Consider the following 15,063-nt stretch of genomic DNA (forward strand, 5'->3'; position numbering starts at 1 on the left):
CTACTGTAATTGGTGGCATATCTATCTGTTTACAGATACACAGATTGAGCAGGAAATTTAAACACTTGGCTGAATGGCAACAGCAAAAGTGAGTAAAAATCCAAATGTAGTGTGTGTTTTCAGATGTTTCCTGTGGAGCACAGTGGCCTGGCAAACATAAAAACTCCTCTAGAGAGCGACACAGATGAAACTGTGGGAGCCAAAGATCCAAACTGTGGTATCGTAGTTCTTAATTCCCCAAACGTCTGCCGAGACTGATACAAAAAAGACAGCTTTAAGCCCTTTTTGATGGGAGTCCCATTCATGGGACATAGTGAATACAGACAAACTTCATGAATCAGAAGTTTTTTTATGTCTGTCAGCCTGTAAGCTCCTCTTAAGAGGAGAAGCAACACAGCAGAGGGGTGTTGCTTCAGGTAACATATGTCCCCATGTGACGAAAGTAACAGTGATAGAAGTTCAGTCACGCTGAAAAATAGCATTTCAATACTAATGGGACAGCTATTTTTCACGACAATGTGTAGTCATAGTTTAGTTTTAATATTCAGAGGAAAAAGTACCAACACAATGATCCATACATTTAAATCTAAAAATAATTTAATTATAATTTATCTTATACCGTATATAGTACATGAAAAATATTTGAATCTCAAATTTTCACTAAAGACACTAAAACCTGTTTCTTTGTCTTCTAGGTTCTGCACTTCTTGCTACCAAACACCACTGGCACACACTCAAGGTAAATCCATCCTGATATATTTAACACTCCGAGGCCTATGCTATTTACAATCATTGTGTCTCACCTGGACTTTTGTCTTAAAAAGGTTGTCAAACATCAACCCTGTGGTGTGCAGTCAAGCTCTAAACAATACGTGTGCTGCAGTAATGTCACTTGATTTTTTAAAGTTATCCAACTATAAAGAAAAAGGGCAAAAAAACTAATCGAAAAATTAAATTTTTTTTATTGTATCAAACCCAATAAACATTAATGACGAAGGCTTTTTCACTGACTTGTTTTCCCATCTCTTTGGGACCAAAAAGTAAAAAAAAAACAAAAAAAACAAAACAATTATTCTGTGACACAAAGTCTTCAAAATATTCACATTTTTACTTTCAGTCCTTGTGCTTCTGGGAATTTGAATCATTATTCAAAGCAGCTCCTGTGTGCAGTGACTCTGAGGGACACATCACAGCCTCTCTGTGCCTTTTTCCTTTTGTTATGGGTCATTAGGCTCTCTTCTCCTTTTTTCAAAGTGTGTGCACATGCACTATTCGGCAAAGCATGGCATGACAACAGAATAGCCTGCCATTGGTTGTCACAGACCAGTCACAATGCATTCTCAGGCACTAGAAAAGAACTCGGAGAGCGCAGACCTCCACCATTAGCCCTATCTCCCAACAGTACAGAATTCTTCAAAAAATTCCTGGATCCAGACGGAGATCCGGATCTTCACAAAAGCTAATCACTTCTTCCTTATGCCATTTCTGACATTTCCTGAAAATTTCATCAAAATCCATCCATAACTTTTTGAGTGAGGTTGCTAAGAAACAAACTAACTAACAAACTAACAAACCCTGCCAATCACATAACCTCCTTGGCGGAGGTGATAAACAGACAATATGGCAGCTGGCTTATCCACCAGCTGCAGGAACGATCAAAAAAGTGATTACAAATGGATAAAAAGACGTTCAATATCGGAGTTACTGGTGTGGATTTGACCTTAAAGACCCTGGAAAGTCACCCAAGTTCCAGGCTTGCTAGAAAACATTCTGTAAGAACTACAGAGGTGATAGCATCATTACAATGGCACAACAGAGGACTTTCAGAGGAAAAAACAAGTAAGTTGCCATGACTTATGGTTCAAGTTAACCTCTAATAACACATGTCTCTTCTGTTCTATGCGAAAAAGCTGGTCTCAGAGGGTTAACGTCCTTTCTTTGATTTATCCTAACTGATCTTATTCCTCACTGCCACAACTACTACCTGCTCTTCTTTCTACATCTTTCACATCCTGCAAGTGCATTTTTCTATACTGCCATTGAACTGGTTTCTTTCTTTTCCATGTCCTGCACATCCTACCTCCAGCAGCAGATATGACATGACCTGAGTTTCCGTTAGCCGGCATATGCCGGTCATTGGCCGATTAAAAGGGCGAAAGTCCGGCAGATAAAAATATAACCAGTCAAAATGTCTAGCAGAAAACATGCCAATGACCAGATAAGTAAATACTGAATACTTGCATATTATATTTTGTGTAACCTAGAAGATATGTTGCTAGAATGCTTTAATATAAACTAAAAGTATACTAATCTTACTACACCTACTGTCCTGTGGTGCTGGGGTTACTTATCTCCTCAGACGGCAAGCACATGGTTAACTATGTATGCACGAAGACGTCAAACCAAATCTATCTCTCTGCGCGTGCACAGCACTGCTGGAGACTATGCAGGGAAAATGGGAAAGTTTGACCAAAACCCTTGTAAAGCAGAATTTTAATCGATGTGAGGTTTTCTTGGTTAACCAAAGGCTTAATATCATCAGTGGTATGGAGGGATTTTGAGTGAGTTATCACTGCCAGTAATGAAGAGGCTGAAACAAAGGGAACTGTATAGCTGAGCACTGTAAACACTGACTACAATCCAACTTTATAGTAGTCAACACAGAATCACACCATGCAGCAGAATGGCATGGACCCTTGGAGCTGATAGCGAAGGCTCTGTCTCTCTTCCCATAGCTGGTTGTTAATGCGAGGGATGTCCTTGCTAATTAGCAGAAGTAGTCTTGGATAAGCCATCACTGAGAGGTCTCACTGGACAACTAGAAGTCATGGCAGAGGGTGAATATTCCTCGATTCCTCCCAGCATTGTGAGTATTCTTGCTATAATTCACTGTCTTTCTCTCTCTGTTACGCTCCGACTCGTCTCCTTGACCGGGCGTGCGTATTTCAAACTCTATAAACTCCAAAACTTTGAATGGAAACACAGCCAAAATGCTGCTGGGATTTAAGTTACTCGTGTCTGCCATCTCCTGGTGTCAAGTGGTAACAGGGCAGAGCTCCACCTTTAGCCCTATCTCCCAATAGTAAAGAATCCTTTAAAAAATTCCTGGATCCAGACGGTGATCCGGATCAGTCCCAAAATCGAATCAGTTCTTTCTTATGCCAATTCTTACATTTCCTGAAAATTTCATGAAAATTCGTCCACAACTTTGAGTTATGTTGCAAACTAACAAACTAACCAACCCCTCCAATCACATAACCTCCTTGGCAGAAGTAATTAAGTTTTATAATTAGGTAGTGTTCAAATGCTTCAAAAATAGAGAGGAAAAAGCCATAGGAAATAGATTTAGATGAGGTAACACTACACAGGAGAGTTTCATACAAAAAGCTGCTGTCCCTGACTTTCTCAGACCACTGACAGTTCAAAAACCTCTAGCACAGATCTTCATACCTCTTGCAGTCAGTGATTTGGACAATGTCAAGTGACATGAGGTGACTGCATGTCTGAGGGTTTTTGAAATTCTTGTTCTGTATATTTTTATGATAATTTCTGCAACAGATTTCAGTGGTGATAAAGTAGAAGTGCTCAGGACATCAGACTATAAGTGGCTGAAGCTCTTTCTATTGGTCCTCTTCTCTGCATCCCAGTCCTGTCCTTCTCTCCCTCATTTCTGCCATCTTTCCCGCCATTAGTTCCTCCCTCTCCCCCTCCTTTAATAGGATCCTTGATGTGTATGGGGAGGTAGAGCCGTGTAGAGGTCAATAGCTCCCATCTGTCACAGAGGAAGCTGTGTGGTCTATGACAAACTGCCTGTCCTGCTTTTCTTAACAGCATTCACTCTCTCCAGAGACCATCTCTAGCACAGCACTTGACTCTGCCCGGCTATAGACTGCTAACTGCTATAACTAAATGTTTATAGTGAACCAGAAAAAAACTGAGAATATCTGATTTCATGATTTTGTAAGATTGGATCATCATGCAGTGTGAATGAACAGATACACAAAGCAACTTATATCGTCAAACTGGCCCTTTCATGTTAAAGCTTACTGTCTGTCTACCTTGCAGAAATAACTATTTAAAATAAATCCAACAATGCCATGAAGTCCAAAATGTTGAGAAGATGGATTTCACTTTTTTGAAGTCATACTTTTTTCAAAGGGTTTCACTGCTCATAATAAAAGCTTCCCCTTGATTTGATGATGAAGGGCTTTTAATGTGAAGCAGGGACAGGAAATGTTGGTTTTGAATCATCTGTAGCAGCAGAATATTGCTGATGTCTGAATGAACCAGCTTTTAGAAATCACTGCAGACGTTTAATAACCAAGCTGCCTCTCTAAAAACAGCATCAGAATGACAGAAGACACTGCTTTAATAAGAAAAGTTTATCACTCTTGGGCTTTGGGGAATGAACACACAGTCTCTTAAGGATGTAAGCAGGTCATTATTGTTGTTGACATCATATTATTGTACATCACCATAAATGTGTTTGTCCTTGAGCTTCATACAGTCTGTAATTGTCTCTGAAGCTGTGATTTCCTCTCATGCGCACTGTGTTTGTGACCAGTCAGAGAAGCCAGGGAGCGGGCATGGGGGGAGGTGGGTGGGTGGGGGTTATGGGTGAGTGAGTGAGTAGAGAAGACATTTACAGGACACTGTGACCCCAGACAGTATCCACCAATCACTGCAGACTGCAGCAGATTACGACAAACCAGCCAGTAAGACTGGTTAGACAAGAGGGGAGGGGGGAAAGGATGCTGAGTGTGTGTGAGAAAAAGAGAGAGAGAGAGAGATGGAGAGACAGTAAGAAAGAGAGTGAGAGAGAGAGAGAGAGGTTCTGAAGGTGAGAGAGGACAGAAATTAACGGACAGTGACAGACACTGAAAGAAGGGGATGGGGTGATAACAGAGATAGAAATCAGGAGCAAAAGAACAGAAAGAAACAGACAGTCTTGACCCTTCACAGGAAAGATACAGGTGGCTTGTAGAAGAGATTCATACAAGGAGGGATAAACTTCATCTTTATGTCATTGATAGGGCCACCCACAGAATCGGCTGGGCCCCTGAAAAAACCCAGAGAATGGGCCCTCTATATCTGTGATTCATTGATGACATCAGTGCATGTGTGTTGGATCAGGAGGATTAGAGCTAGTGTCCCTGTTAACAGTTACCTTATTTTGGACCTAAGAAGTGTGTCAAACTATTTTTGGGTTCTGATATTAGGATTATTTATTTGTGCAACTTTTGAACCGCTTTTCAACACAATTTCCGTCATTTTTTGCTACTTTTTTTTTAAACACTTTTAACTAGTGTTGTTGATTGTTACCCTTTCCCCCCCCTTTTTACACTTTGAACCCTTTTTGGCACTTTTTGCAGTTTTTGCCTTTTTTTAACACTTTTTTGCCTGATTGCCCTTTTATTGTACTTTTTGCTGCTGTTTTGCCTCTTAATGCCTATATTTCTGTCACTTTCCACTCATTTTAGCCACTTGTTTTTGCCACTCATGGCCCATTTTTGATGGTTTGCCACTATTTTTATCCACTTTTGCAACTTTGAACCCATTGTTGCTACTTTCCCCCCAATTTTGCCAGTTTGAGCCTATATTTACCATTTCTTTTTGCCCGCTTCCACCCACAATTTTGTAATTATTCTCCATCAAAGTTGTCTTAGTTTTTTTCTGATTTATTTTCTGACATCCTGGTATAAGTGCACATCATGGATTTGCTTTGAAGCCTGACTCTACTTTCCAGAGGGTTTAGTTCACTTTGCCCATCCACACTGTCAACACCAATAAAGCCAATAAAGAGGTAATTCTCTCTCTCTCTTTTTTTTTTTTAAAGGGATTACACTTGAAAAAAGGCTTCATTTTTGCTACAGCACAAATAAATAAAAAGCATTTGTTGTTGTGCTGAACAGAGTGGTTATTATTTAGGTTAAATATAAAATATGGTTCCCACAGATTAACTTTACAATGGACCATGATTTTGCTGACCTCCATGGGATCCTAGTGTTGCTGGGCCCCCCTTTATCCCCCCTTATGGGCAACCTGGTCATAAGAGAGGCATCCAAAGTGTTCCTGTGCCCTGATGCTATTTTGTGTATTTACTGTTTTCAGTTTGTCTCTTTCCAATGCTAAGAATAAAAAAGAAACCAGAGGACTGGCACTGCAGATCAAAGTGGACAACATCTAAAGCCTTAGCTCTAGCACATCTTTGAAACTGATAGAGGGCACATTAAATACAAAGCAGTAGGAAATATTTTCAGTTATTCCATATTTGTTGGTATTCTGGGCAGCACTACCTGATTTGATGTGTGTTTATTCACTGTTAATGTCAATTTTCACACTTGTTACCCTTGAATGACTCACTGGTCCTGCTTGCTTTCCCTGAGTCAGTCCCTGACACGTGTCTCATCAAGTGTGCAGCAGTCTTACCTGTCGGCCTCCTCTCTGTTGCCCTGCTTTTCAGAGAGCTCTTGATCGAGGGACGAGGAGGTGCTTCCCTCCCTGCTGACCCCACTATTACGACCCGGGCTGTTATCGGCTGACGCTCTCCCTCCTCCACTCGCAGGACGGGGATTAGAGGCATCGGTGTGCTGCTTCAGAGTCTGCAACTTGGCCAGCGGGATGATGTCGCAGCCCTGCGGCCTGTGCCACACGGTGCGTTGAGTGGAGGCGTTGTAGTAATAGAAGCGTGAGGTGTTGGGGTCGAACAGCTCCCACCACTGGTTGTCACCTGTCCGCTTGATGCAAACACCCTGAGGAGGGTCCCACACGCACTCACCTGTCAGCAGGTTGGCATACATGCGCTCCCGCGTACGCGGCTCGATGATCTCCACCCACTCCAACCTGTAGGGAGAGAGTTCGGAATGAGACTTGGTAAACTGACTGTGAAATGAACTGACTGTGAGTTCAGACGACTGGAGGTCAACCACTGTCTGCACCAACAACCCACAACAGCTCACTGCTCTCTGAAAGTGACCACTCTGCAGCAGAGAAGTATCATAACTCCAGGAAGAGGCAGAAATACTTTCGATCAAAACTTCAGCAACAAAATACATTCCTCAGGGCATTAAAATTGAATATATTTATAATAAAAGCAGAAAGACACATTAACGTTCAGATAGAAAGACAACAAATATGGTTTTATAAAGTTTTAGTCCCTTGAAATATTCTTTATGGTCGAATATCAGGAACAGTCCAGTTAAGGTAAAGACTTTTGATTGGGGATTCTTGTCTTCTTACCAGCATTTAGATGTATAGAGGCAGCTGCATGTGAGCTATGCTTTGCAATCATCTGTATAACCAAAAAATATTTTGATTTTTATCATTTTCATGTCTCATTTTCTGGAAGGTCCTTTTACGGTCACACAGTTTCACACAACTACTCACACCAAAGCTGCAGTAGAACCACAGTCTTTACTGCTGGTCTCCTAAGCAGCTTTAGAGTGGCAGTATTTTTTTTTTTGGGGGGGGGGGTGTCAGCCAAACTGAAAATCTTTCAGTCAGATGTTTACTCTAAGGATGTATCTGTATCGACTCAGCATTTCTACATAGTTCACTTTACTCTAAATTTTTAATACAAACTGCTCTGAATTGCACACTTACCAACTACTCATTACAATGACATACAGCTTATGAATTATGTAGTACATTCAATTTTATGAAGCCCAGTTCATCCCATATATCTCAGTCTTCACGCACAGTTTAAACTGTATTAAAATTGCAAAAATATTTACTCACATAATCCCACTGTGATGACATCCACAGTTTATGAATAATGAGTTGAAGAAGGAGCAGAAAAATTACTTTCTTAATCCTCTAGGGGGAAATAGAATTTTTTCTCTCCTCTGTAGAGTTTACACACACATAAAGGCACAAGATGCAGAAAAAGCACACTCAGGACTATAGACGAGCAATTGAGCGGAGAGATGATGGTGTGTGATATGCCTTAAAGCAGAAATGCATGAACCAGTACTCTAACCATAGCCGGAAAATCTTCAGATGACTGAAATGTCGGTTTTTTCCAACAAGCTCGAACAGTAGCATTATATTAACTTTGACAGAAACTGGAGTGCTCTGAAGATAGAAGTCAACACTGACTAGATTGAACAATCATTCACTGCGATGGAGAAAGGTAAAAAAGGGAAGGTATGACAGTAGAAAAATGGTCATAGATGCCATAAAAAATCATAAATGTGTACAGAGCTTCTATAAACCCCAAATTTTTGTGCCTTTCATTTCACTTTGCTCCCAACCCCGATTACGTCACTTCCTCTGTGTAATGCATATTCTCACTCTGCCACAATACCAAAGAGGAGACACCCCTCACTCTCAAACACACACTAAGACAAAAACTACGACGGGGTCATGATGCACGTGCACCACAATCCCTGATTACAGCAAGTTCTCTTTAAAGCACATCTATGTGCTCATATTAAGCAAGATAACACAAGAGATGTGTCACACGCAGGTGTTAGCAATCACAGTTGATTTGCTGTTACTTGTCGGTTGTATGTTTGAATATGTCTGTCTCCGTGCAGCCAAATGGTGTGGTGCTTTGTTAACGCTCCACAACAACGTGTGCACTCTAAAACTTTGTAAATAAATCAAAAGGCGCAGCTTAACAGTTCCTCCTACTATGTTGTAGGCCAACCACTGCAATCATGCACTGGCACGGAGATACACTGAGTCACTATGCAGTTTGGGGGGGGGCACCCCTTTCCATGCAAATTCACCTTATTGGATAAAGCATCTAATTTTAGCCTACTGTCTGTGAGAGCTGATGGAAGTGTGCTACAGTTTTTTATGACGCTCAAACTTTCCAGAGATCAGGTAACACTTCCATCCCTGTATGACTTACATATAATGATGGTAAATATTACTTGACATTGCTATACTAAGCAATAACCTAGAGTAAAATAAGTCTGAGGCTCTTAGCGTTTTTTTTTTTTTTGTCCCTTTGTGGCACCTATACGCATGACAAGGATGTAGAGTTTTCCTTCTTTCAAGTTGCTGTATTCCTTATGGTATGCAATAATCTAAGGAAGCCTTCAAACAATGGCATTATGTAAAGCCCAGCCCGTACAGTGTTGGTACTACGTACAATTTTATTTTCATGCAAGCAATTTAACTTTTGAAATCTCTCAGCTCTCTAGAAAATGTGCACAGTGCCCTTCCTGTCACTAGAACAATTTTTCCATGACAGACTGTTGACATTTTGTGTCTCTCTGAACTTTAAGGTCAGTATTTCAACAAAACAATACTGGAAAGTAGGACAACAGGACAAACATGCTTTGTTTAGAGGTAAAAATGAACAGAAGGTTTAAAATGAAGTACAACTGAACGAAATTGTAAAGGGATTACAAAGAGCTTCCACATATTATAAATAATAAAAGAGAAGTGCACATGTCTCAAGCACACAAATAAACATGCTCTCTTTGGCTCAGTCGAAACTGCTTGTATTCCAGCAAGAGTAAAAGAGGCTTTAATATGACTCACACACACCTACACAGCATAACATAGACACATTTCTCTGCCAAAACACACACAAACACACATACTGTTAATAAATTTACATTTTAACAACATTTTGAATCCGCTCTGCCTTCATGCCTCTGCGTGGTTAAAGCCTTCAGACCAGCTTTAGTCAAAGAGGTCAATCGATACCTGTTGAGCAGCAGAGCGTGGGAGGATACCTGAGCGTCAGTTCAGCTGACTTTAATAGAGGAGGATGAAGCAAGAGTGGAGGATGAGGTGATTCTGAAAAAGATTTCAGTACCTGTTTGGCAGGATTTGGGAAAATCTCCCACAAGCAGCACAAACTTAGGTAATAAGCAGCTTTTATTTTCACTAAATCCCAAAGCAACTTTAAATCTTTTGTGCTTAGCACTGCTTGTTATCTAAAGCCTAATAAATGTTTTAACTACGATCCAATAAATCCATTTTTGTACAAAAGCACACCAGTGAGCCTCAATGACAACTGGGGGACATGTTCCTTTACAACAGTGAACACACATTGAAGTTTATTTTGATGTAATTCCAAATCAGCCTCCTGCATCCTGAAGTACTGACTAAAGCAGCATATGTGGATCAATCTACTGTCAGCCTAGTCCATTCTCAGTGGCATTTGCTATAAATACAGTGGCAAGTTATTTTAGGAGATTATAGAGCCTCTTTTTTAAAATTAAGCTGTGTATCAGTAACCTTGCAAAAAGGATGGATTGGCCAGATCCCATGTCTGTCATCAGGCAGATCCAACTTGCAAAAGTTAAATCTGAAACATTTGTGCCTGGTCTGAGAATGGACAGACCAGGCGGTGTCATTTGAGGAGAACAAGCTGGTAGCTAGGGTTATGGTTTAGTGTAGCTATGGTGGTATCAGAACTGGAGAACATTTCTTTAGAGACAGCATCATTTGATGTCACAGCCAGCATGTGTCTCTGCTGTTCCAGCAGAGGGGCAGAAAGTTCATACTGGTGACAGAAATCCCTCGTGAGTTTGTGGTAAGCAGCATAACTTCAGCTGAGAAGTGCCATCTTTAATAACTGCAGTTCAGATCCTCAGCTGATGGAAAATGTTAATAGAAATGTTTCCAGTGGTAAGAGTATGCTATAGACTTGAGCTTGTATAGCGCTTTTGTAGTCGTCGGACTACTGAAGTACTTTAGTTCACTGTAGGTCACACACCCTTTCACACCATTCACTCCTCATTCACGCACGGATGGCACAGTTTGCTATGGAGAATTGGATGTCAGTATTAGCCAATACATTCAATCACATCCATACAAATTTAAATGCCACCGATGAAGCAGTGAGAGCAAACTGTTTTTTGGGGGGGTTTTTTTGCAGACACATCGACATGTGACTGCAGGAGCTGAGGTCTGAACCCACAACCTTGCCAGAGAACCAACTCTACCGACAAACAGTGAGGCGAGGGTGGGCTATTACAGTTGATACAACAACCATTCAGTTAGAGATGAGTATAATCTAAACTCCACTCCATTCTCCTTCCTCTGACCTAAAAGGAAAATTAAGATAGTAAAATAATATTTAAGATGGTAGGTGTCAGTAATGACTGATTATGTCTTATAGCTGTACAAATAGTCCTGTGATTTTCAGTTAACATGGTCGGTTTTATATGGCAAAAAAACCCAAAAAACTGTCAAATCCATCCAGATTTAACAAAGTCAACTTTGTAAATAAATAAGATTTCAATGTGGTGAAATACTGGTTATCTTCACTGTGAACGCTTATGAGGTGAACGTATCTGATGTCACAACAGAATATAAAACAAAATATAAAAGCTGAGAGCTGTACTGTGTTTTTGTCACATTTAAAATAAAATGAAGGTTTAACTGGGGTTAAAGTTGAACTAGATCGATCTAGTTTTAAATATACCTGTTTTTTTTTTCAAACATCAATTTGCCAGCACAACATATTTCCATATTTTTTTTAAACTTTATTAATAAACAAAGTCTTGCAGTTACATTCATGAGATAACCACACTGCAAACATTACAGGCTCAGCAACATTTCATAAACAAAAAAGAGAAAAAGGTCAGAGGTCTCATCCCAGATTAAATTATGCACAGATCTGTTTTAGAAGTAGTTACACAAACAGTTGCCTTCTCAAGCTATGTTAGCTTTAGCTAGAGTTAACAAAGCTACACTAGCTACAAAATTAATGTTACTACATACCCAATGTAGCTAAGTTAGCTCTAGCAAACTAGCTTAAGCTAGTGTAGCTATATAGTTAACATCTAACATAGCTGCTTTGTGAGCTTAGCTTTAGATACGTAGCACTGTTACCTACGTTATCTAACGAAGCTATGCAAGCTACACTGACTGCAATGGAATGTTTTTATAGAGGACAAGCTTTTTTTCCTATAAGCAGACTGTTCACTCACTTTTATTGAACTTTTTAAACTTGGTTTTGCAGGCCAGGTTTTTGACTTTTGGTATTCTTCCTAACTCCCCACTTAACCCTAAATAGCAGTTAAGTCAGATTTCTTTAGAGTGCCCATCAAAAATGAATGTGATGCAGCCAGACTGTCTTGAAAATAATAGAAAAATATATTTTTAAAGTGAGTGAATAAGTTACATTACATCTTTTAATAATTTACACATAATGACCAAATATTCCAGAAACATTCCTATCTCTCACTTCATTTTATAAGGCAAGCATTAAGTTTGTCAATTTTTAGGCAGAGCTTTGTACATCTTGGTATTAGGGCTGAACAATGTGCACAAATAATCTAATTGGCCTTTTTTTCTTCCAATATTGTGAAGAATATATTAGAATATATTAGATTGTGATCTAATACGCAATTATTATCAGCTTCCTCATCTTATGTATCTTATGAAGGCTCTGCTCTAAAAATGCTCCCTGGGTTAGTCAAGCAGAGACATTTATGACAATGTATACTGAAAACAATGAAATTATTTCAGAAGAAACATAGTACAGTGAATTTGAATATGAGGGTGCAACAAGATTTACGCTATAAATGAGGCGGCTGGGGTGGGGGAAGTGAAGCTTTGCCAACAGCACCAGCGTGGTGAATCAGCATTAATGCGAGCAGGGATTAGTGAAAATAACATCTTATTTAAATACACTGCTGTGTTGAGAGAAAGAGCTGTGATTGGCTGAGTTTAGAAATACTGCCAAAAAGTCTATTATCAAAACTCCAATCTGCATAAAAAATCAAAATCATCAAAATCAATCAAACAAATCACAGATGTTTTTGCCAGGATTACTGTCGAGCATGTTTTGATCCCTTCAAACAGACCCATTGAATTGAGATAATTTGAAACCACTTTAGACAATCTTTGATCACTCTAGTTATGTTTGCATGTTACAAAGGTAAATGAAGAGAACAAAGAGACATTTTAGAGCATCAAGGACGTAGGCACATGACAAACTACTGCACAAGGTTTATATGTTCAGGTTTTTTTCTTAATAGAAGCTATCAGCGGTCAGATTTAACTCACAATTTCCATTTTCAATGTGTAATATTACCATGCCATAAAAGATGTGCAGATTTCATTATATTAACAGTCTTTATATCCAGGGTCATTCAAAGTTCTTGAACAGAAAATGAACAGATTCACAGACATCAGAAGAAGCTGTTTGATAGAGATGTTTCAGTGAGCTCAAACTTGACCTTATAAAACTGTGATTGGCAAGTTTGTTGAGCCTCTCTGACTGACTGTATGTGGATTTTAGCCACAAGCCAGGCCCACTGAGGACTGTGGCATTTACATCTCACTTTTATCAGCATGTGTCAAATCAGACATTTCTTTGTGTCAATGATACCTTCAGGTCACTGCTCCATAAAAAAAATGTTTTTACAATTATAGACTATGATTTATTGAAGATTTCCCATAAACTATTCTTGTGGCTAAATGTATTCTTCTTGACATTCACGCTGTTGTGAACTGCTTCACCCTGCAGTGCCTCAGAGGCAGCCAAACATTCAGCCTAATGCATTGCCAGAACACCTCTTCTCACCCTGCAGGACACCCACAACTACACAAGGATGGTGAGGCTGAGAGCCTAAAATATAATGAGACACTTCACACCCAAACAGTGGACAGTTCAGACTGTCAGACACACACCTCTGCACTCACATGGCAGAGAAAAGACATTAGACTACAGAGTTTATATCAGTTAAATGAAGATGCACCGAATGTGAAAATTAGAGAGGATACTGATGTTTACAATTACAATTTAGCTTATGCAGATACCAATGCTTTTCATGGCCTCTTTTTTGTGTATGACTCCCACTATGGTAGAGCTGCGTGATTATGGCTGGATGCATCTGTGTGTGAATTTCAAATGATTAGGCCCAATGAGTTTTTATGAAAAAAGCTTTATAAATAAAATGTATTATTATTATTATTATTATTAAATCATGTTGCTTTGAGATGAAGCCACAGCAAATGTGGTTTTATACATTTTATAAGGACTGATCTATACAGGAAAGGTTGAAGAGATGTGCACTCAACTAAAGTGGTATTGTACGTCGATAAAACATATCAAACACTCCTCATTTTACAGGCTACTGTCATACCTTACAGCAGTGGTAACGTCATTGTACTGATAACACAGAAATCAATCTTATTTTATTTAAAAATGAGAATTTAAGAAATATACTTGTGCGAAAAAGCACACTGCTCTGCACGGGTCAGAAAGGGCAGAAGGGAGAGCAATAATAAATGAATAAATATCACCCTAGCCTGATGATTTAAATCATTCAAACAGCATGTGCAAATGGCTGTTTCAGGCATGAAAACAGGTCAGGGATGAAAAAGGTGAGAAGGATACAACCCCTCTTTGGGGGTCCGGGGGCATGCTCCCCTGGAAGAAAATTTTGAATATTTCATATTTAAAAGGATCAATCTCATGCATTTGGAGAGAAAAATCAAGGAGAATTACAAGACAGTATGAATGTATAATAAAGTATCTATCTATACATGGTCCCATTATGCTATATAAGAAATGAGACTGACAACTTCTCTCATGAAATGCGCAACAGCACAACTGTAATGTAGTCGGCTTGTTAAGATAGCTACGTTATCTCTCCTGCTGTTTTAGCTAATGTTATGCATCAATGGCACGATGCCTCTTTCAGCAAGCTTTAAATCTTCTAGTGATATATTACCGGTAGCTAATGTTAAGCCTATGTCAACAGAGTTCCTGGGTAACTTAGATATACCAGAAAATATTGAAATTATTGAAACCACCACTCACCAAATTCAGTAAGGCAACTAACGTTAGCTATATTCCACTTTCCAAATCTGCGAGGCGTCTTCTTTTCAGCTTCTAAATGCTTTGGTCTGCATGAGTGAACTGCTTGTACACTTCACAAACCAATCAGGTAGCAGTATTCTTTTACCTTCCCAGAGAAAAAACTGGTGATGCAAGGTCCTTAGCGCTAATATTTCCATGCTCTCGCGCTTGTAGAGTGAATGTTTTTATCGAATTCAAGGCTCCCTTCAGTCGCGCGCACATGTTTGCAGTTCATTGATAATCTCTGGGATACCTCCATGTCCCGTCCCCCCCCAAAACAT

The 15,063-nt window shown here is 39.5% G+C and overlaps 1 protein-coding gene across 1 annotated transcript in view; it reads right to left on the minus strand.

The window, feature by feature from the left end:
* arhgap39 (Rho GTPase activating protein 39) overlaps positions 1 to 15,063 on the minus strand; it is a 105,689-nt gene that overhangs the window by 25,742 nt on the left and 64,884 nt on the right. Inside the window, exon 2 of the mRNA XM_041791796.1 lies at positions 6,430 to 6,843. Coding sequence (XP_041647730.1) covers positions 6,430 to 6,843 — 414 coding nt within the window. The remainder of the gene's footprint in view (positions 1 to 6,429; positions 6,844 to 15,063) is intronic.

The sequence above is a fragment of the Cheilinus undulatus genome, linkage group 7 (genome assembly GCF_018320785.1).
Source record: "Cheilinus undulatus linkage group 7, ASM1832078v1, whole genome shotgun sequence".
NCBI lineage: Eukaryota > Metazoa > Chordata > Actinopteri > Labriformes > Labridae > Cheilinus > Cheilinus undulatus.